Below are 21,758 nucleotides of genomic sequence, written 5' to 3' on the forward strand. Positions count from 1 at the left end.
GCTTTATTAATGATGTTCCTTGTCTTTCTGTCACATCAGAGGTTTTCACTTATGGTTCTGGTGATACTGCCGGTCATTAGGACAGCTCAAAGTGTGGGATCCCATCTGGAGTGTCTCACACAAAAGACTGTCAGGCCACGGAGACTGCTGAGGCTCCAGCAAACTTTCAACACTTGTCTAGACCAGGTCCCCGTGCTATGGAATACGGGGCTTAGAGAGACAGAAAGTCTGTGGGTTGTAATTCTCCGTATGGATGGCTCACTGGGGGCACAGGAAAAAGTAGTCATATTATTTGGAAAAACCTTGAAGGGTAAAATTAATGAATATTCAGAGTGGATATAGAGGACAGAGGCAGGCGTAGAGAATTCATTACAATGGAATGAGCCTCCTATCTCAGGAGAGAAAGAATTCCCAAAGCATGATAATATTATATGTGTTCTTCCAGCTTTTAATCATTTAGACATATCAAATTTCAAATCTTTTTTAAAAAAACAGAAAAAATCCAGTTGTTACTGATTAGCATAAATAAATGAGAAGTAAATGTTAGCATTAGGAGGCTTGACAGTGATGGAGGGCTGCAAAATTTCCACTTGCAGTCACGCACAGTAATGTCATCACTTAAAGGGGAATTTTACCCCCCTGTAGATTAACAATCCCAGAAAGCTTTGCAGTGCAGGTTCAAGCACCTGACGTCACGTGCTGAGGTGGGAGTAGGGTCTTTTATATAGAGTGGCAAGGGTGTGGTGCTCTGAGCTCGGAGACCATTAAACTGTCACCACTCTATTTCTGTGGTGGGACTACAGAGGGTTTTCTCTCGTCCCCTGTAGCACTGGTAATGATGAGATTTGAGGTTAGTCAGCCACTTTGCTGTGTGTGTAATCAAAACTCGAGATTGCATTTGCAGCTACTGTTGAGTTGCAGCAAGTGTGTGCATGTGGAGGTATTGCGGGCGCATGTTGCTTATATGTGTGTGCATAACTGTGTATGCTAAATGAGGTCAAAGAGGGAGAAAGCATGGCACTAACTGATGTGAAAGACCTGCAAAGTTTACCGGAGCAAATGTTTTAACCTGATGATGGCAAATCTACCGCTCTTTAATAAAGCAGAATTATAGTCCTTCACAAAGAACAATTAAAACTGATTAAACATAATTGCCAGGTATGTCTGCACCATAACACAGGCATCTCTTTACACAGTGTGCTGATTGGTTACTATGGCAGCAAATGTTTTTGTGTTAATCACTGTCAACTTACAGTTTACAGCTTACTCAAATCAATGGTTTCACTGCAAAGTGCAGTTTTTCTCTTATTACCATCTTATTTTAAGACCGGGGCGTTGTTGACGAACCTTTAATTTTGTCATAGGGAAGGAAATATCAGTTAATTATGAAAAAGAAGAAACATATTTCATGCCATGCCTTTATGAGAAAAATCTTCGTGGTGGGTAAGGATAAAAGATAAGTGAATGATCTATGAGCAAAATGATGTAACTGCTTTAACTACTGGGAATGTATTATTCCTCAGGCGGTTTCTGAGTGCAGGATGACACTCTTAATCATTCCCCTCTTACAGGAAATCTGTATGGTTACTGAAATCATAAAACAGTCCTGACCTCAAACTCTGGCCTTTACCCTGTTTGCCTGTTTGACTGCTTTGCAGGCTTGCTACTGCATAGCAACAGAGCAGGAAGATACAGTAGCACCACCTTGTGTTGTGGCACAGTCAAAGGTTAAAAGGTCTAAAAGAATACCCTTTAAAAAAAAAAGCTGCAGTTTGGCCACTGGACTCAGCAATTATAACTCCATGATTTAAAGAAAATGAAGCTCCCTAGTTTGATAATCTACCTAGTGAATAGGAAAAAACATTATCTCATGAAAACTTAAGAATCATTCAGGATAAGGCAACTTTTGCACTTGAGAATTTCACACACAGTTGATGACTTAGTTTGGCAGTATGAGGGCATCCCCTTGGCCTTTATGGCTTACGCACAGGGAAGAGTTGAACGGCTTGTGTTGGCTATTCCTCTAGCCAAACGCAGCCAGACACTGAGTTGTTCTGGCATAATTAGAACCTGCTGGAGATTTCTGAAGTATTACCTCACTGCAAAGAACACGGCTTCCCCAGCTAACAGCCCCAGCTGGCTGGATCTGGATTCTGTTCCACTACTGATCAATGGGGAGCTCCCTGCACTTACAGCCACCACTGGTGCTGTATATTGACCGAATCGAATAGGAGGAGGGGTGTTGGGGGTAAGATTTGCTCTTCCATCAAGCTCTTGGCTGAGTGGCAGCCAATTTTCCACGCATGAAATCGGCTGCAGTGCATCTATAAGGGCCTGGCAGTGAGGAAACTGTTTCCTCAACTCAGATATGAGATTTATTCACTTGGCAGACTAGGTTTTCCTACTTTTTGATGAATATTTCTCTACTATTCTGGTGTGGAGTATGCCGTACACTCTGTAATATCAGAAATCAAACTGTAGTCATCCACTGCAGTTCAATAAGTACTCAGTATTCATTAATAAAGGAATTATTACAGCACCTATATTATATAAGGCCTTGTGCTGTCACTGCACAAGGCACTAAAATGTCTGCGTGCACTTCCCCAGTGGCAAAGTAAAAGCAGAGTTTCAGAGTAAAATTGTGTGAGGGACAGCCTGGGGATCAAGGCTGTCTCCAAGGTCTCCTAACTGCCTGAATCTAAACTTAAGGTCATTCCTCTGCTGCTCGACCAATTACCCACGCATGCAGCTCTGTGGAGTCTCAGCCAGACGCTTTGGCTGAATTGTTCCAGGACATCCTCCTGTGGGTTTACATTGGAAATATGGGCTGCCATCGACTGACAATTTTTCATCAACCACCAATACACAGCAAGGAATTGATTTTGTACTTGCCAGTGGCAATGGATTCTCTTTTTTCTCCCTTTTCTTTATAATCGCTAATTCAAGAACACATCACTGCTAGTATGTTTAAAACACATTTTAATAATTTTCATATCTCAAAGGAAATGTGTAATTACTGTCTGATATTTTCTCAGGGATGTGAATGCTTTTAGTATCCGAGACATAGTGTCATTGACATCAGGCACATATTTGTAGACGTTCGGTGGGGTGAGTCATGTCATGACTCGTCTGTATGTGTGTTCCATAACCCCTGGTCCCAGCAGAGAATCTCATTACAGGGAAAATTGCAGTGATTGTTTTTTTGTGATGGAAGGAGGAATCTAGATATGTCAAAGCATAGATGAACACCGTGTTGGAAAATTTGCGGAGTGTAAGTAATATTAATGACCAGACATAACCAAAGAGACTGCTGTGTTAGTCATGACGTCAATCCAGCTCAGCTATCAAAAGTGTGTTTCTGGTTTTTGAATGCATGGTCAAGCCTTTTTACCTATAAGGTAAATATAAACTCAACTACTCTGCCATGTCAACATGTGAAAAAGCTTTGAATAACTTGATTAGAAAAGGCAAGAGCATTGGTAGGTTAGCAAATTAGTGAGTAAGAGCAGCCTAAACCATGACAATGTGACCTTTTAACAGGCCTCATGCATCTGTATGCACACATTTGATCTTGGATTAGTGATTGAAAATCCTGAAGACATTAGCAATAAATCAAATGACTACCAGTCGTTGTCGTGACAAACCCACAGAGAAATGTTATTTGACTTTACAGAGCTCTGTGGAACATTTTAGCTTTTTTCAACTCACTTTCGATGTCTTTTCACTCATTGTTTTGGCTTTACAGCCACAAATTTACTATTTTGGTCTGATCTCACTGTTCTCATCAGTATTTAAGTCTTAAAAACCCATCGCACGCTACCTGCCCAGCACCAAATGGGAGATAGACAAAGTTAGCGACTAGCTAACATGCTAAAGAGCCATTTATCTCCCTCAGGAGTTTGTGAAGACCATAATAAAGCAAAAAGGAAAGTGAATATTGGACTCACATCATCATCATCATCATCTTCATCATCATCATCATCATCAAGTAGACAGAAACACGACCAAATGAAAGAAAATGTTTGTCTGTGTCTGCTTGAGATGTAAATAGGCAACTGTTTGCTAACATATTTACTATATCAACTTTATAAGGTGATAAAGTGTCTTTGTTGTGTTGCCAGATGCAGGTTTAAACAACACTTATTTTGCAAAACATTACACATTATGATGGCTTTTTAAATTGATTCTTAGTTGTTTTATTCCACTCTTTTTCCTGCACATGCATTTGCTCTTATGGGAGAGCATTTCAAGGAATCCCTTATTTTCTCTGGTGCCATAAAGCCTTCAATGATACATTTGCATGTGTATCATCCTTTGTAAAAATAAGTAAAGTAAACCTACATACTATATGTGTAGGTATAAAGCCAAATCCGCTGCTGCACAAAAAAGTTAATTTCAGACTCTTTTTATTTAAAAAAAATGAACATGCTCTGTTCCTATTGAAAGCCCCCAGACAGAGCGTGTCCGTTTTGATTTATGGAGAGGAAATAGTTGCATTCTCCTTGCGGGTGGGCCTGTAAAACCCATGTCCCCCCTCACTCTGGCGTGGCGGCCTTGTGTAAGTTGCAGCGTAAGCCCAAATCACAGGAGGTCACCATCTCCAATAGTCAGTTGCAAATTATGGGTCGGTCTCTGTAGAGAAATATTCCCAGATGAGGGTTGAACTGTAGAGAAGATACTTGATCACCCCAAAAACTCCAAGGAGGAAGAGCTGTCCTTTGCGCTCCTTTAAGAGCACAGAGTGAATCCCTCAATCATTCAGGAGGAAAGAGATGCTGGCTCTGACTCAAGCAGGAAAATCTGTTCGAGGAGTAAAATGTGATGCATAGCAGTTACTCTAAATGATGTGCAAGACAATGAGTGCAGAGTATCTACTTGTTATGAGGGAGTAATGTGTGAACTGACATATGAGGGTAATAATAAAACCAGACATGGTGTCATAGTTGAACACTCATTTATGGCTTCTCTGCTTCTCAGTACCTTTTCAATGGACTGTAAAAATGCAGGATGTGTCCCTTGAATTCACATAATCGATGGTGGTTATTACCTCCCCAGAGACCTCAAGGAGAATGTATCAAGAGCAGGTGTGCGCATATAAAAACCATAACAAAATCCCAGCTTATGACTTCGCAAAATGAAGAGATTAAATAACTTTATTTGACACCTGGAAAAAATTGTAATAATACTGCACAGTGGGCATATGAAACTAAAACAATCATCCAAGGAGGTTAATAGGGGTCTATAGCCATGAAGAGAAATATTATCGTAAAGCAGTCCAAAACAGTTCAGATATTTTGCGGAACCGACAACAAAGTTAAAGTCATTTCCTTGAGGATGGTCAGGTCCAATTTACTGCTTATGCAAAGCTGTGACATCTATGACATCTATGTTGGCTCTCTCGTCAGGGAGACATGATGTAATTGCGATAAGGTGGTTGGTTTTGGTATCGCCTCAGCATGATGTTCTCATGTCGTCATTGAGCGATGTGTTTCTGTGCTCCGAGGATTTCTGGACCCCAGTGGCCCTAACACTGCTTCATAACTGCAACTGAGCTAACAAACACAAAATTTACTTTTCTTTTTCTCTCAGAGGTCCATCATATCTCTCTGGAAAACAAAGTGTGAGCACCAAACTAATAAATTCTAGCTCTAGTACATTGTGAAATGTTAGAACATTATAAATCAAGTTAAGAAACTTGTCAACAATGGGTGTGAGCAAGTAAGTGACCCACCAAAACTCTGGTCTTCTACTCACTGGAGCTTCATAAGAATGAATTAAAGCACCGTGCAAAAAATTCAGTTTGTCTTATGTAATATGATGTGAACAAACAGGGCTTTAAATTTGGATTTTTTTTTCCAAATTCATGGTGATGAATATATGTATATTTTTATGATCCACTACTTTTTCAAAATTCATACAAATACTGTACTGTAGAGTAAAACAGGAGATAACAGATTATGCTCTCTGTAGACAAACATTCATTTTAGAGACACAACAATTTCTTACATTCAAATTGAGTTACAGAGCAGGATTTGCTCCACCTTCAACTCAGTATGAATCATGGATTTTCATTTTATTGTAATAATCCTCATTATGTAAGAGGTCATACAAATTCTTCTTGTGCAATGGGTTTATATGAAAACATTGTATGATGAATGCCCTTTACATTTGTAAGTACAACAGATGTGTATAATGAAAGAGTTGATGAAATGTCTTAAATAATAGGCTATAAATAATAATGTAATAAATCCCAGGCATTGTGTTTTCTGACTGTTCTTTACAATGGGTGTAATATGCTCATATCAGAGTGGTCATAAGTCACTTAGCAGCCAGTGGACCACATGAACTACATGTCAGCCAGCTGTCTATTAAAAGGGAAACTCTCATCATATGTGTTCCTGTTTGCAGATGTAAGCAGTGTTTAATGATTTACCCCTCTAATTTGAAGATTAAAGCTCACCACTAATAACAGAACACCGCTGTAACTTATAGATCTCCCTCTAGTCCTAAAAACCACAAAGGAGGAGAGGAAGGAGGAGAGTGACGCACTTTGTCATATATATAGACACGGTGATTCCACCTCTCTCTCACCAGAATGGAAAGAATGTCATGATAGATCCACCCCACACACATATGCTGCACACGTACCCATGAATCTACACATACAGAGTGATAGCCCCAAGGTAAGACCCTAAAATTAATGTGCAGCCATTCTTGGAAATTGAATGCTTTTTAAATGTGCATTTCATTACACTCACTGTACACTTATCTCAGTATCTTAATGTATAGAGTTGATATTTGGTGTCACTCCCTGCAAACTTACAGCAGAGATTGGAAAGTGACAGTAAAAAAAAATCTCCCTAAGGGCAGGTGTTAGGTGGCAGCAGCATAACAGCAAAAATTAGCAGCCAGCAGTCACCAAGACATTAGTCACAAGAAGATCTGTGGAAAAAAAAACTGCCAGCAGCGATGCCATTTTGCCAAGCATAAAAATACCGACTAAACAGAGCCAAGACATGAACTCAACAAGGTTATAGTCCGCTTTCTCCAGTCAGCTGATTTCTTAAATGTCATTTAAAAGGAAACCTGGTTTCTGTAATTGGGGGAGGTGATTAGAGAAGCCTGGTCTCCCCCGCTAGATTTCTCATGGATAACACCGATTTCTTGGCCACGTACATGGGTAACTGGGTTTCTAATTTGCTTTTTATAACTATGACTGCAGGACAAAGTCTTTGAAATAATTCCATCCAGTCTGACGCATTGTCAGTCCGTTCCAACACAAGCAGACACACCAAAAAAACAAAACAAAACAACAACAAAAAAGTGTCATGACCAAAGCAGCGTCTTCTGTTAATACAATTAAAATAAGAAAGGCCTGGTTCCAAAATAAGGACGGTGGTAGGGGAGACATCTGCAGTAACCTGGTTACTTAAAGGACCAGTGTATAGGATTTAGTGGCATCTAGTGGTGAGGTCTAAGATTGCAACCAACTGAATATCCCTCCCCTCACTCTCCCCTTCAAAGTGTGTAGGAGAACCTACAGTGGCTGTGAAAGTCATGAAAAATGTGAAATTCCCTCTGTAGAGCCAGTGTTTGGTTTGTCTGTTCTGGGCTACTGTAGAAACATGGCAGTGCAACATGGTGGGTTCTGTGGAAGAGGACCCGCTCCCCCTGTAGATATAAAGGGCTCATTCTAAGGTTATGTGAACACAACAATTCTTATTTTCAGGTGATAATACACTAATTAAAACATACTTATGAATATTATATTCCATTTCTGTCAAGTCTGTCTTAATAGATGCCACTAAATTCTACACACTGCACCTTTAAGTGCATGTAAATGTTCTGAATATGCATGTTAACACGTGTAGAAAATCCTTACCTTGGTGAAAAGAAGTAGTGATCCTAATCATTTTAGCAGAGAGTCGGAAAGGATTGTCATAGTCCAAAGATATAGCAGCGCAGACAAGGAACTCTGGCTTCCAGCTTGAGGTGGACTCATAGCCAATATGAAGAATGATGGACGAACCAAATCTCTAAATGTTGGCTGCAGCAGCCGGAATATGCAAACATGGTTATTTCCTCCACAAAGTCATCCTGAAGCGATGTGATCGGACCCTTAGCAGGCAGCAGCAACAGAGTTACCAAATGAGCAGTACAACATCAAAGGAGTGAGCAGAAATGACAGATTAAAGAGACCGTCTTATTGCGACTAGTGCGTTGGATATAGTTTACAGTGAGTACAGTATATCATGTCAGGGAGGCAGGGAAACTCACACAGGCTTCACTCCATTGATGCTATGACATAATACAGGAAGTTTCAAAAAAGGTTGACAAGTGCTGCAAAAACAATGTCAGAAATCTTATATTATGACTTCTAACATTGGGTAGTCTAATCAAAGTACATGGCATTATCAACCATTATTGCTACCAATAAAATGTGTCTGGAATCTAAAAAGCTGAAAAGTCTATCAAAAGTATATCAGTGTTTTCAATGCCAGAATCTCATGGTAAGTATATGGTTAAATGGTTCATGATGAATGACAAATGATACCGCTCTATGAAATCAAAGCTTGGAAAACTCATAACCACTGTGTAACTGTATTGTTCCAGACAATCTTACACATCAGATCCAGGAAGGAATTGTTTTTGGGACAAAAATGGGCTCTTTCTCAGAAGAAACGAACGCAAATATTCAATGTTTCTGACTCTCAAAACATTGGTCTACCACAGGTGCAAGTTTTCCATACCAATTAGCAAGTGCTCCACCCACAAATTTTCCATCAAAATAAACTGGAAACACATAAAAAATGCACATTAAAATGGGAGTGATCGTCTTTGATATTCAATGCCTTAATTGAAACCAGGCAGCAGAATTACCGAGCTCTGTTTTGATGGCTCCATGGTTTCCATCAGTAAAAGGGGATTCCTGACTGATATCCTGAGGAACACTAGATTTCCTTTTAGAGGAAAACCAAACAGGGTAACACGTCATTGTTTTGCATTGGCTTCATGGACAATTGGCATTGCAGTTTTTTCTGTACCTGTAATGGACACTGGGTCAAAGGTTCATACTCCCTCTGTCTGTTACTCACACATTTTGCACATACATTCAGTAACCACCTCACATATGGCAGGGCCGGGTAAACATCTGGTAATCTTTGTTTCAGCTTCTCAATAGCTCACCAGGCTATGGTCTCTCTTTGTGTACTCAGTCTTCTCCAATTACATAGTTGCTGGCTGCTCCCCTGAGGTTACGTGGACAAACCATTTGGGATTGCGGAAGGAGTTTCCACAAAATAGGTGTTGTCCAAAAATTCCTAGCAGTTATGGAAATAAACCCACAAAAAAAAAAGAAATAGAGATACAAAAAAAAGATATAGAGATTGAGAAAAGAGGAGAAAATGAGCGTATGGGCATGCCTTTGGGTACATTTAACCAGGATTTTTTTTTGTTTTATTTTGTTTTCATCTCCAAAATCTGTGATGAAGTGAAAGAATCTAAGTGGTGAGATCTTTCAACAGACATTCAAGTAAAAATATACAAAAAAAGTTGAGGACCGAGAGATTTACACAAGTGTCACGTTATTTCTAAATTAAACCCAATCTTAGGGCAAAGATGGTTACAATTTTTCTTTCCGTTTGTGGTTGTATTGACTTCAAAATTCAGAGTCCATGGTATTAGGCTGGCGGCTTGCTTTTGGAAGTTCTTAAAAGAGCATGTCATAATAATACTGACCTGAACTTGATGGTCCACACCCTCATTACAGGCCCAGTCTATTGTCATGGCATGACTTTACCTACTTTGTCAAACAAACTCTTTGCCTTGTGTTGATGTAATGGTATAACCGATGCTGTTCATTCATTCATATGCATCTACAACCTGGTGCATCTGGACAATGACTTCACAGGTCCCACTGTCAAGGCTGTTCTTACCATGCTGGCGGAGAGCCAGACGAGGCTGCCGGCCCAGGCTCCTTTTCCCAAGTTCCACCCAGACGCTGCGTGCGCCGTCATCCTGCTGAAATGTAAACCCCAGATTCAGCTGTGTTTGTTATGGTTGCACCGGCCCTCAGTGAACACACAACGCTGTCACAACGTAGCTATAACAGCAGGGCAATATTTCAACAACAATCTATTTGGTCAGCTGCAATTACATCACTAGGTGGTCAAACAAAGCTTGCTGGAATGATAATTAGGATTATTTCACGGGCACTCTTAGCGAGGGTCCTAGACGTTGTTCTTATTTCCTAACACACCTCGACATTCAGTACAGAAGTTTAAGTCAAGTGCTTTTAAGTATGTTTTCACAGTGTCTGAACTTGACCCCACTGGACTGTGTTCACAGGGGCACCATCATTACTGTTTTTGCTGGGGATGCTCTATTTAACAGCAGGGCCTGCTATACGCCGTTGTCTCTTTTAATCATCCAGCTACAGTATAAACAATAGTTTAGACTGAACACTAGTGTTGTCCTTGAGATCACTGGCCTGCTGCACTAATGGGTATTTACTTCCCAGAGAAAATGAGTAACCAAGAAAGTCTATTTTTATCCTGAAATGACCCCAGTGTCAACCCCACTGAGGTGAGGGGGGGACACATCCTTAGCTTTGATCAAACTGCTGGCCCTGCAGGCTGCACGCTAGTGCAACAACCTTAGCGTGATTAATTTTTTTCCTGCCCCCTTGTCAGTTCATGTGACCCAAAGTCACCGTGACATAGAAAATTCCAAGAGGATTTGATTTTAAAATATAAATCCAGATTCTGTCTGTGACTAGCTGGGGGTCTACACAGTGTGGCATCGGTCGGGTGGGTAATTTATTGTGGGAGTTAAGTGTTTCCATTTGCAGTAAGAGCCACTAAAAACAGACTCGCTGAACGTTTCTGGGGGGCCCGCTTGTAAAAGTACTGATGCGGTGTGAGTTGGCTCTTGGCCTGACAACCTGTTTGGGGAACTGTATAGATGGGGTTTTAATGAATACATAATCCAGTCATTGCAAAAAGGACTCCTCACACTTGCCAAAGTTGCAACCCTGGACTGTTGTACTCATTTTAACCTTATGCAAACAAGTGTGATGCATTTGTAGTGGAGGTTTCCCAAAGAAAAAAAGTAAGACCTGCAAAGAAAAGTTTGTTGTTGGTTACCGTTGCTGTGCTTTTTGTTAATTTCCATATGCAAAGATTAAAATGTAGAGCAGTCATTTAATTTTATATAATGACAAAGACCAAATCTATGGTACTGAGTCCAATGAAAGGGAGATGAAGAAAAAAAAAAAGACTTATTTTATATTTTGGATGTTTGCCTCCAAATATACTGTACACAGACACATTTGCAAGTGTTTTGTGAATTCATTCTGTATAGTATATATGCATACATCACACTCAGCAGACAGTGTGGTATTCCAGCTGACCCTTCACACCATGAAGTAATACATATTAAAATAATGCTGTCATCACAGGAAGTGCAAAGGTCATAATGCAATGGCTTTTTGTTGTTAATGAATTGGATCCCACCACCAGCAACTCACTGGTGCCCTCTACTGAATTCAAAGAGCACACATTAACAATAACTTGGTTAAAAGTATGTTTTTATGGAATATTTCATTACTTAATGGCCAACAAGACGATCAGATTTAACAAGTTAATGCTGTGTTTTGGTGGGTGAGGCTGATGGGGTATCACTAAAGGACAAAAGATCTCACTTCAAGGAGTAAGTCGTTACACTCTTTAAGATGTTAACATGATAAGAATTAGCTGAACAATTCCTTACACTTGCATATACAGTATCACATCATAGTCAGTAAAGTAGCAAGTAACACAGTATGCATATGCGAGAAAGGCAAGCACTTTAGCAGAGTTCAGGTGGGTTGTAATGTGGGATTTCACCTGGAGTTGATTTGAGACTGATACTACTGTATTAAACCACAGCCAAGTTTGCTTTGGCTGCCTAGCTGTTAACTCTGTTGTACAGAAATGAGAAAAGTTTGTGAAACAAAAGCCAGAAAACCAAAGTTCGCCTCAAAGACCAAGGAAAACATAACAATAAGAGCACATGATATCATCAAGCAGCTCAGCACCTGGGAAAGTACCATAAAAGCAGCCATGCAGAGCACATTTTTGGTCTGACCAAGCCAAAGAAAGATCTGAATCCAAACAATGTATGCGCAGAGAATGCAAATACAGTATATCTACAAGAAATATAGTCAAATGTTGCAAATCCACAGGTAAATTTATGCATGTAGAATAATGACAATTGGATATGACAAGATGAGGATGTTGAGTGTCATATCACTTTCTGTTGGAGACTACATATACACCCCCTGGTTGGACTCAAGCACCTTCCTTCCAGGAACGTTTTCTCCCAGTTCTAACATTAACCAACAGGCCATATTTCCTGAAACCAGAAACTCCCTCAGCAAAAGGAAACCCAGCAACACCTGCACTAGTAAGAGGCCGGCCAGGACGTGAGTCAAGAATCAGGCCATTAGACTCAGACATGGTCTAATAGTGCAGAGGAAGTTACATTTCTGTAATATTTAGCAATCGTATTCTAGTCTGCTCACAGCAGGCTACACATAAACAATTACTCATAAATCTAGACGTGTAATTGATGCAAAGCACTAAGAACTACTAAATGCATTATGTAAGTACATGCACAAGTCATTAGAAAAGGTAATAAAAGATCAGCAGAACTCATCATTGCATTATATAAAACATGGCAAGAGAGCAAAGTGCTAAATTTTACAAATAGGAAACTAAAAAACATATTCCCAAGGATGACGACTCCAGCCTATTTGTACTGCAGTCACATGTCTCCATATTTTAGAGTACAGTGCAACCCACATGTGCCCTCGTAGCCCAGACTCGGACTGCTTTTTCCCAGCATGAGTTGATTGATTGGCCATCAATGGAGACACGCTCCTCGAATGAGAGAGCGCACCGCAGAGCTATCAAGTAAACAGACTTGGAAGTCAAGGCCAGCAAAATCCCTTGTGTCTCCATACCATCCGTTAGGAAGGCAAAGCCGGATCTCATGTATCTGTGGTCAGACAAGACCGCCACCACTTCCTCGTATTGCAAGGCTGCTTCAAAACCACGCCAGTGTACGCTCTATTTCCCTAACCTTTTTTAAGGGTTGGAATTCACATAACCATGTGGTGTGCTTCTGGAGTTTGGGACTTCCAAAATCTGACTGTTTATCACTCATATCAACAAGAAATAAACAGTCCACAGTGAAAACATATTCAACCGTGCTGGAAGGACTTTTCATAATGTCATAACTAGGCATCCCTTTTGAGTTAACATGTGCCTGTACATTGAGTGTCTCATATCTTTCATGACGGGCTGTGTTTAATAGAAGTGATAAGTTCATGCTAACTGGGACCAGACTGTTGAGCGAGGCTGTCGGTCTGCTTTCAAACCCCTTTATGTAAGGCTTCATCCTGATTCATAATTGAGTGCTCAGCCACTTGCCAAATCAAATCAGGTCCACTGTTGACATTAAGTAGTCCCCTCTTCTGGTGAAAGCGGCCCGACAGGGGTGGTCAGCTGATGCCAACAGTCTTGGTGCCAACAGGATGTTATAGCAGACCGTACAAAGTGCGCCACTTCCACACAACAGCATGCGCAGCGGCTGAAGCAGTAATTAACATCCGTTTCTAGTTTGCACATGTTTTCATATTCTCTGTTGCAATTTGTCACATGGGAGCCGACTATGAGGGGCGTTGCCAGTTGACTTTCAGTTAAGGAATAAAGCCTGGTTAGAATTCAGGAGGCTCATTTCACTGGCTCAGAAATCTTCCAAATAACTAAACCTAATTTGCTTTCCAGTTACTAAATGATGTTGTTTCTTTGGCTTTAATGGTCATTTTATGCCAGGATATTATACTCAAGTGTTCTGCTGATCCCAGTCAATTGGTTGTTCAAAACCTTCAGCTTGCTTATAATAATATTTACAAGGCATTCCATCATAAACTGGTGTTAAAAGCTGATAAAAGCCAAATTGTATTTTCCAGAGCTAAATATTCTCAACTGCTTATATCCACATTCAGTGGAGGATTATATACAAAGGCCTGATGACAATTCAACCTTCAAAGCACATTGTTGGCTACAGTTATGAAGCTGAAGGTGAAATAAAAACCTGTTTTACAATGTTGAACAAAGGCTGTTGAGCAAAGATTATGGAAACAGAGTAAGATGCTGTAAATACACCTTATGAAGTTGATAAGGCAAATGTGGTAGCAAACAGTTGCCTATTTACACATCCAGCAGACACTGACCAACATAATTCAGTTGGAGTCATGCTAATGTCCACCTGACAAATGTAATTCCAGTATTCACTCTCCTTTTAGCTCTGATTTGGTCTCCACTTCCTGAGGAAAATTCTTGGCTCTTCAGCAGCTAAATGCTCCACTGTGTTCACCAGCTGGTCAATAACTTTGTGTTCTAAGCTGTAAAACCAAAACGATGAGCTGACAGACACTAAAAAGCTCTATAGACTGGAGAGGAACTGCAGAGTCGGGTGATAACTCTCTGTGGGTTTATCACTACCAGTGAACTTTCACACTGTCATTTGATCCATTGTTAATATAAAACTATTGGTTACAGTTGATCATTTGGATTTTAAACTTTAGTTTATTGCAAATTATATGCTTTTACAGACTTCCAACAGTGATGACTTGAGGCAAACTGGCTGATAAAAATTAATTAATTCCATTACTTACGATACCAGTTAGGGTTCATGCGATAAGAAGAGGATGAAGGTGCAGATTTATTCCCTTATATTTAAAGCTAATCGTTTAGTTGTATCCAGAGTCAAGATAAACTTGGTATTATCAGCAAAAACAAGCATCTATACAGTGATGAGATCAATATTTTTTAAATCACAGGTATTTCAAGATTAACTGACAGCTAATTACAAGTTCACAGTGGTAACAGACCACAATAAAATTACAGAAATACAATACACACATCAGTCCTTTAGACATCATACAGATTTAGGATAATATCAATCTTCAGCAAGACATATACAGTAGATGTGGACCTTAAGGTGGAGTATTCTGTGAACAATACTTAAAAACAGAGAGAGGGAGTGTTTTCTGTTACATTGTCATAAGTCCCATTACTTAGTTGCACGTTTACAGTCTTCTGCTATATGCTGATAATGATGGGACATTTCCACTTGATGCAGTACACAGCAGCAATATCGAGACATGCAACAGTAAGCCACGGTGAAACTGTGTGCAGAGAGGATAAGTGACACCTTGGACTTGAGAAAAACAAGCTTTAGGTCAGAAATGGTTATAAAGCATCAGAAACTACGGTAACTTTATCTATCCCTCTAAGACTCATTTTAATGCAAAATCTGTCTTGTAACATGCAGTTTTTTTAAATCTGTGTGCTGAGAGAATAAATAGACTAGTTATTGTCTTTTTTTGTACTTCTAGTGTCCATTTCACCTTTTACTGCAGTCGTCGTCATTGCTGTCTCCCAATACACGTTGTGAGGGTTTAGACTGCCGTGTGTGTCTCCTCCGATAATCCTGTCTATATTTTCACCCGCCGGCTCCACTGGAAGGGCATGACACGCACTGAGGGTTATTCTATTCCCCCAGATCTCACCCTGGTGCCACGACCAACCAGTAGGAGTCACTAATGCACTGACAAGGACATGATCCCTCACTGGCTTCCCACTCGAACACTCCATATTGTGTTTAATAGGACAAACCATAAGCACCACTACTGGGCACTGAATCGAGTGGAGGGCAAGTCCTTCTCTATAGTTATATCTTCATTTTTAGAGCACACCTTTCCACATAATCTGAACTAAGTGGCGATCAAGCACTTCATTTAGATATGGCAACTCAAAAAATAGAGAAAATGGAGAAAATGGTGTTTTCAGAATGACAGTTATTTCCAGAGCTACTATTCTAAACATCTGAAATGCTGTAATTACTGGCAAAATGTGAAAACATGAGACTTGTGTCCAGGCAATAGCATCTAATGTGAATGTAATGCTAACAATGCTAGTCACAGTTGCTAAAGGCTGCAGGATCCACATTGAAAGGGGAGAGCATTGACTCAACCCTGCATATAGATAGTGGACTTTTCTCAGACCTAAATGGTTGAATTGTTTCAAATGAAGTATTAAAAAAGAAGATCAAATCAAAAATGACAAATGTGCACTTGCAACACTCCATTTCTCTAAAAGAAACAAGTATTAAAAAATCCTCATGCTTTTAAGGTCATAACCTGACCTTAAATGTGCAAATTTCACAGACTTCAATGAACATCTTTAGTGTTAAACAGACATTGCCGAGGCGTTCCACCGTATTTCCCTGAAATCACTGACACTTGACCCCAACATCATGTGATTACCAGCAAATGCAACAAAAATCCTATGAACTATTAATGAGTATATGGAAAAAGTCCCTAGCACTGTACGTCAGTGTTCTCAAGCCGTACCAATCCCGCAAGGACAAGGAGAAAGCTTGTAGTGCATTTCTCAGGAGGAACATGGTGACCGCATGCGTCTCAGCTACAGCAGTCTTTTCATGCGGCAGGTGTGCTTTTCTATGTGCATTGTGGCTCGGTCCGTGGAGCTGGTCAGGACGTCCAGAACTTCATCCTGCCGTTCCAGCTCTGTCTCTGCTTCCAGAGCCAGGTTCTTCAGCTGCATCAGCATCTGCACACACACACACACACACACACACGCACACACAATCCAATAATTACACTCACATGGAGACACACGCATACTCATTTGTTTAAAAAATTACATATCAGCCCCCAGTGAACATGGACAACCGAGGAGCAGGACACAAATAAGAAAAGATTCACTATTAAAACCTACAAAAAAGTGGGCGAGTAGTGAACACAGGGCAGAACATGTAGACCATATGTAAAGAGGTGTGAAAATGGCGAGTGAGAAAGAGAGTGTATTATTGGAATAAAGAAAGAGGAGTAGATGAGTGAGTTTTTTTTCTCCTCACTCTGGCTCCAAAGACAATGAGCTTCTGCTAAATGTCTGCAGATGAGAAGGCAACATTACAATTCAACACCAACCATAATGCAAAAACAGCTACTCATGTGGCAGATATGATAATATTTCATATTATGCAGTCTATGAAACTTGAGAAGATATTCCAGAGAGACGTCTTGGCTTGTCTCCTGGGATCATTGATATCATACGATACTGTTTGTTTTCTACTTTCAGTGGGTTTAAGGAATACTGTGACTCCATCTCCATGGTCCAACAACAGTGTATGTTATGGTTGATGGAACAACTTAAATATACTGTGATGTGCCAAGCAAAACCTAATAAACACTCACTCCAGACCCCACCACCATGGTTTCTAAACTAATATTATGTTATGCTACACATGCTCTCTCACACACACACACGCGCGCGCTCACACATCCACTGACATTATGTCAGTTTTCACTGGCCAATATATGCGGACATTGCAACTGAGCACAGAAACAGCTCCAGACAGCAGTTTGAAAAACAGATAGTATGTCAATACACACCGAGGAACAACTGTATTCGCTCACTCAGGTCTGTGACTTTATAATTTCAACTAGGAGAACATGACTGAATCCCACCTTGCAGTTAACATTCACATGAGTTTTGGTGTGTCATAGAAAAACACAGAAAATGAATATTTTTAGCTGCTGCTTATACAAAACTTAAGTCATGTAGAAACCCCCAAAATTAAATATTTAGGCTAGAACTAATAGAAAAAATATATGAGCCTTGTGTCTTGTGCATTAGTGGTGTAATTCCAGGATTGTGAACTAATAGAAAAATACAGTACATTAAACTGAATAGATGCGTAATCATTCTTTTGTGAGCCAGTTTGTACTGTTAACAAGTAGGAATGTCCAACCTCAAACAATGTTACTTCTTTAATATGTGCTTGAACAAAAAGACATATTTGCTAAAGCATTTAAGGCAGGGTGTTAAAACAAGTAACCCTCTGTACATGTTGCCTCACCGTAGATTCTAATCTCGACATGAATTACATTAAGAGCAGGGTGTGTACAGAAATGTAGTTTTCAGTCAAAATTGGTAGCCTTTGAAGTTTGAACCATTATCAGCTGTAGACAATATGCCATTTATAGTCACAACAGACAAGTCAAGCTGTATCACAGACCCAATGCTGCCGCTGCCATGACAAATTTGTTTGAAAAACTATTGTACTGATAAAAACAATGTGGAACTATTGTACATTGTTATTGTGTATAATAATTAACCAAATATTAGATTAAAAGTGTTGCCTCTTTTGAGATATGATTGATGCAGTGGGAAGACAAAATAATGTGCGATGAAAAAGGACTTTTGAGAAACTAAACCACAATTGAAAACACTGCAATGAGGTTGGGTCATATTCGGCCGCAAGCAAATTACCAGTAATGGTCAGACCCCACATATGTCAATCATGTCCTTATTGGTTAGTTTCAAATTGTGTCTAAGATTCCTCTTTATCATAGAATTTGCAATTTTGTGATTGGCAAATTGGTTAAATATATATATATATATATATGTGTGTGTGTGTGTGTGTACATATATATATATATATAACCACTGTGCCTGCAATGTGGATACCAATTGCTTTCATATGTCACATATCAAAGTGCGAATTGCCTGATACCTTTAACAGATGAATAGTTCTAAATAGAGCCTGATCAATAAATCGTCCAGGTTGACATATTGGCCAATATCAGCTTGTTACAGGTATATCAGTCTGTGTATATGTTGTTTGTTAAGTAACAAGAAATAGCAAAGGTCTGTTACAGTCTCATTATTACTTAGTTCGTCCACCTGAGAGCACAGGAAAGTTTATTTTCAACTGTGAAATGTCTTTATAAACAAATTTAAGGGATAAAAATGTTATTCTATATTATTTATGTAAAAAAAGAATATTGGCCAATACATTGTTGTCAGATCTTTTTTAAACTCTCAAAGTATTTGTATCTTTATTGGTTGTGCTATAGTTGGAATTTACATTCACACTAATATATCCCACATTTGTAGCAGAGTTTGCAGTAGAGGTTTAGCTATTTCAGAGTCTGAGGTGTTTTCATTATTTTGTCTTCCCCCAGAATCAGGTAATCTATCATATAATCTTGTCACCAGGTATTAGCACCTTGTGTCGGCTAATATAGATACAGTATGTAATACAGTCATTCATTCATTTGTCTTAACACTGTATGCGATATGTATTTAAATATGGTATTTAAAAAACTTAATTAGCTTACTTAAAAGGTTATCCATCAGATATTTTATTCTAAGCAACCTGTAATAGTGTGTCAAACAAACAAAAAAAAAGAAACTGTCTGAATCATAGGTCTGAATTTGCGTCACTGTGTAGGTCTTGCCACCACAGACCATGTCTGTAACAGTTCTCAGTGTTGCGAGGTTCTGAATGGAAAGATGTTGTACAGTCTGACTAAATAACTGACCATGTCTCTTTCCCTCTCTTAAAAACCAGGACGGACTTTGGTTTGTGGTCTCACCAACTAACATTTAAAACCTACAGGATGAAAAATAAAAATCACTGTAATGAATTGTGGTTTGGAATGGAACTATCAAAATACATGTTACTAAAACCAAAGGATTATTTACTATAACAGCTGCCATTATTTGTGGTAAACCTGCCTGCCTTATATATACAAACATGAAAAATCTAAATGCAACAATAGTGAAAGTCACATATTCACACAGGCAATGGAAGTACAACATGTCCAACTGGGCCTCACCTGTTTGAGTTCTTGGGCCTCAGCCTGACTAACAGATGGCTGGAGGACATGCACCTGCAACTGGGACAGATCTCCTGCTGGGACCTCCAGCGGGACCTCTGTCTCTTGGCACTTCTGCAGCAAACCTGACTCCAAGGGTGGAGATGGTGAAAAAGCGCAGAGTGCATATGTTGTTTATGAGGAAACCAGACAGTAAACTCAAAGTACAGCAACTGAGGCAATCAGGATGAAGTGACTCATCAAAATACATTTCTGTCAAGACTGTGTCCAAAAGTCATGTGGATGAAATGTTTTTACACGTGGCTGCACACTAAATAATACACAAGGGTGAAAACATAGAGCTTTACTGCCACTTAGTGGTCAAATTCAAACATTGCCTTTATCTATGTTATGTATTCCTTACCTTCATTCCCAATTTGCCTCTCTGTGTCACATGGAGATGAAAGTGGAGTTGTCTTGAAAGCTGTGTACTCGACAGTGAACTCAACCTTCTTTTTGTACTGCATCTCCAACACTGACAACGCCTCTGGCATCTTAGCAGACAGGAACCGGTAGCATACATCAGGCTTCCCGATGAACCGCTGTCTAACGGTGATCTCGTAAGGACTGTGCACCCTGATTTCGTCGATCTCATTCCGTTCAAAGCGGTGAAGCAGTTGGCAGCTTGTGTCTCGCACCTCCAGGGAGGAAACCAGCACCAACAAACATCCGGGCTTCAAGTCAGAATCTCCACCTTTGGACACCACAGCCGGGATGCTTGTGATCACCTTATTTTTCCCGGACCCCTTACCAGCAGCAGTAGCTGCAGCTCTTGCAGCATCCTCGGCCTTGGCCTCCTGCTGAGCCTTCCAGGGGAGTTTACCAAAAGGCCACCAGGAAGGAGACTCCAGCTCTGACAAGAGTCTGCCAACAGAGCAGCAGAAATGGACAGGAAGAAGTTGTGTGAGTGTATGACATCTTCCTCTACTAAATTAGACCTGTTTCTGTATTGTAACAACTTAGTAACAACATGACATCAACAGAAAACATTACCCAGACTTCTAACTGAAAAATTGTGCATGTTTAGGTTTTAAATTACTTATCAGCTACGCCCAGGTCGGAGTCAATCTTCTCCAGTCCCTGCATCATGTTGTCAAACTGCTCTCCTTGATGGCTGAGGACTCTCCCAGTGTCCTCCAGTCTCCTCTGTGCCCCTGCCACCAGGTTTATCAGCTCTCTGCCTTTGGAGGGCTGACACTCAGCCCCTCGGGCCTCTGAGCTGGGAGACAGGAGGCGCTCTCTCCAGAAATGCTCCAACACATTATAAACCACCACCCTGTTGGGCTTAAGGGAGCCAAACCAGTGCTTCACGTTGCCCTCCTCAAGCACCGTGAGGGTGCTGAAGATGAAACTGGACGACTCCATCTTAATCTCCATGATGCGGGAGAGGCGGAAACTGGCGAGACTCTCCTTACTCTGGCTGGAGACGAAGCTCACCGTGGTTCTGGTGAGGGAAAGGGTGCCGTTTTCCCACCGCTTCTCACTGTTGATGTAATATGAGCCGGGCCAGCTGTGGATGGGGACGTCCCGGCTCATTTTGGAAGGAGATATACTGATTCTCCTAGAAGAAGAACACGATTAAAGATTAAAAATGCACAATACATACCTTTAGGATACTATACTGACTGTTCCCTCTGTTCTGATACTGAACATACTTAGTCTGAAGTGTAATAAGGTATCCAGGCAGCAGATGAGCTCAGCTGAGGCGTTCACACTGGCAGCTTCAGCTGTGGAAAAGCGGGGTTTTTATCCAACTGACCGCATTACGAGCGCGTCATTATAATGTTATAACCCTTCTTAGGATTTATCACTTCCTCTTGGTACAAAGTATAAAGTATTGCTGACCCACACCACATTAGTGGTAAACATTAGCATGACGTTACCCAGTACTCTTCTCAGTAGGTGATGTTTATCACGGAAGTGACGTCATGCATGAGTACGGCCGTGTTTACTATCCGAC

General features: G+C 40.3%; 1 protein-coding gene across 1 annotated transcript; it reads right to left on the reverse strand.

The window, feature by feature from the left end:
- Nucleotides 1-14,751: 14,751 nt before the first annotated feature.
- On the reverse strand, nucleotides 14,752-21,758 carry snap47 (synaptosome associated protein 47). The gene is made up of 6 exons (XM_042428818.1): nucleotides 21,682-21,758; nucleotides 21,454-21,525; nucleotides 20,838-21,359; nucleotides 20,163-20,662; nucleotides 19,760-19,884; nucleotides 14,752-16,682 (listed from the first exon to the last, which is right to left on the reverse strand). The coding sequence occupies exons 3-6, from the start codon at nucleotides 21,332-21,334 to the stop codon at nucleotides 16,536-16,538; spliced, it is 1,269 nt and encodes a 422-aa protein (XP_042284752.1). The 5' UTR covers nucleotides 21,335-21,359; nucleotides 21,454-21,525; nucleotides 21,682-21,758; the 3' UTR covers nucleotides 14,752-16,535.

Source organism: Thunnus maccoyii, chromosome 12, assembly GCF_910596095.1.
Source record: "Thunnus maccoyii chromosome 12, fThuMac1.1, whole genome shotgun sequence".
In the NCBI taxonomy this organism is placed as follows: Eukaryota; Metazoa; Chordata; class Actinopteri; order Scombriformes; family Scombridae; genus Thunnus; species Thunnus maccoyii.

Excerpts from the sequence above, each read along its gene's own strand:
- snap47 (XM_042428818.1), bottom strand. The coding sequence starts at position 21,334 with ATGAGCCGGGACGTCCCCATCCACAGCTGGCCCGGCTCATATTACATC. Across the intron at positions 20,663-20,837 it reads GACCTGGGCGTAGCTGATAA|ACTCTTGTCAGAGCTGGAGT; the intron begins GTAATTTAAAAC and ends CTCTGTTGGCAG. Across the intron at positions 16,683-19,759 it reads AGGCCCAAGAACTCAAACAG|ATGCTGATGCAGCTGAAGAA; the intron begins GTGAGGCCCAGT and ends GTGTGTGTGCAG.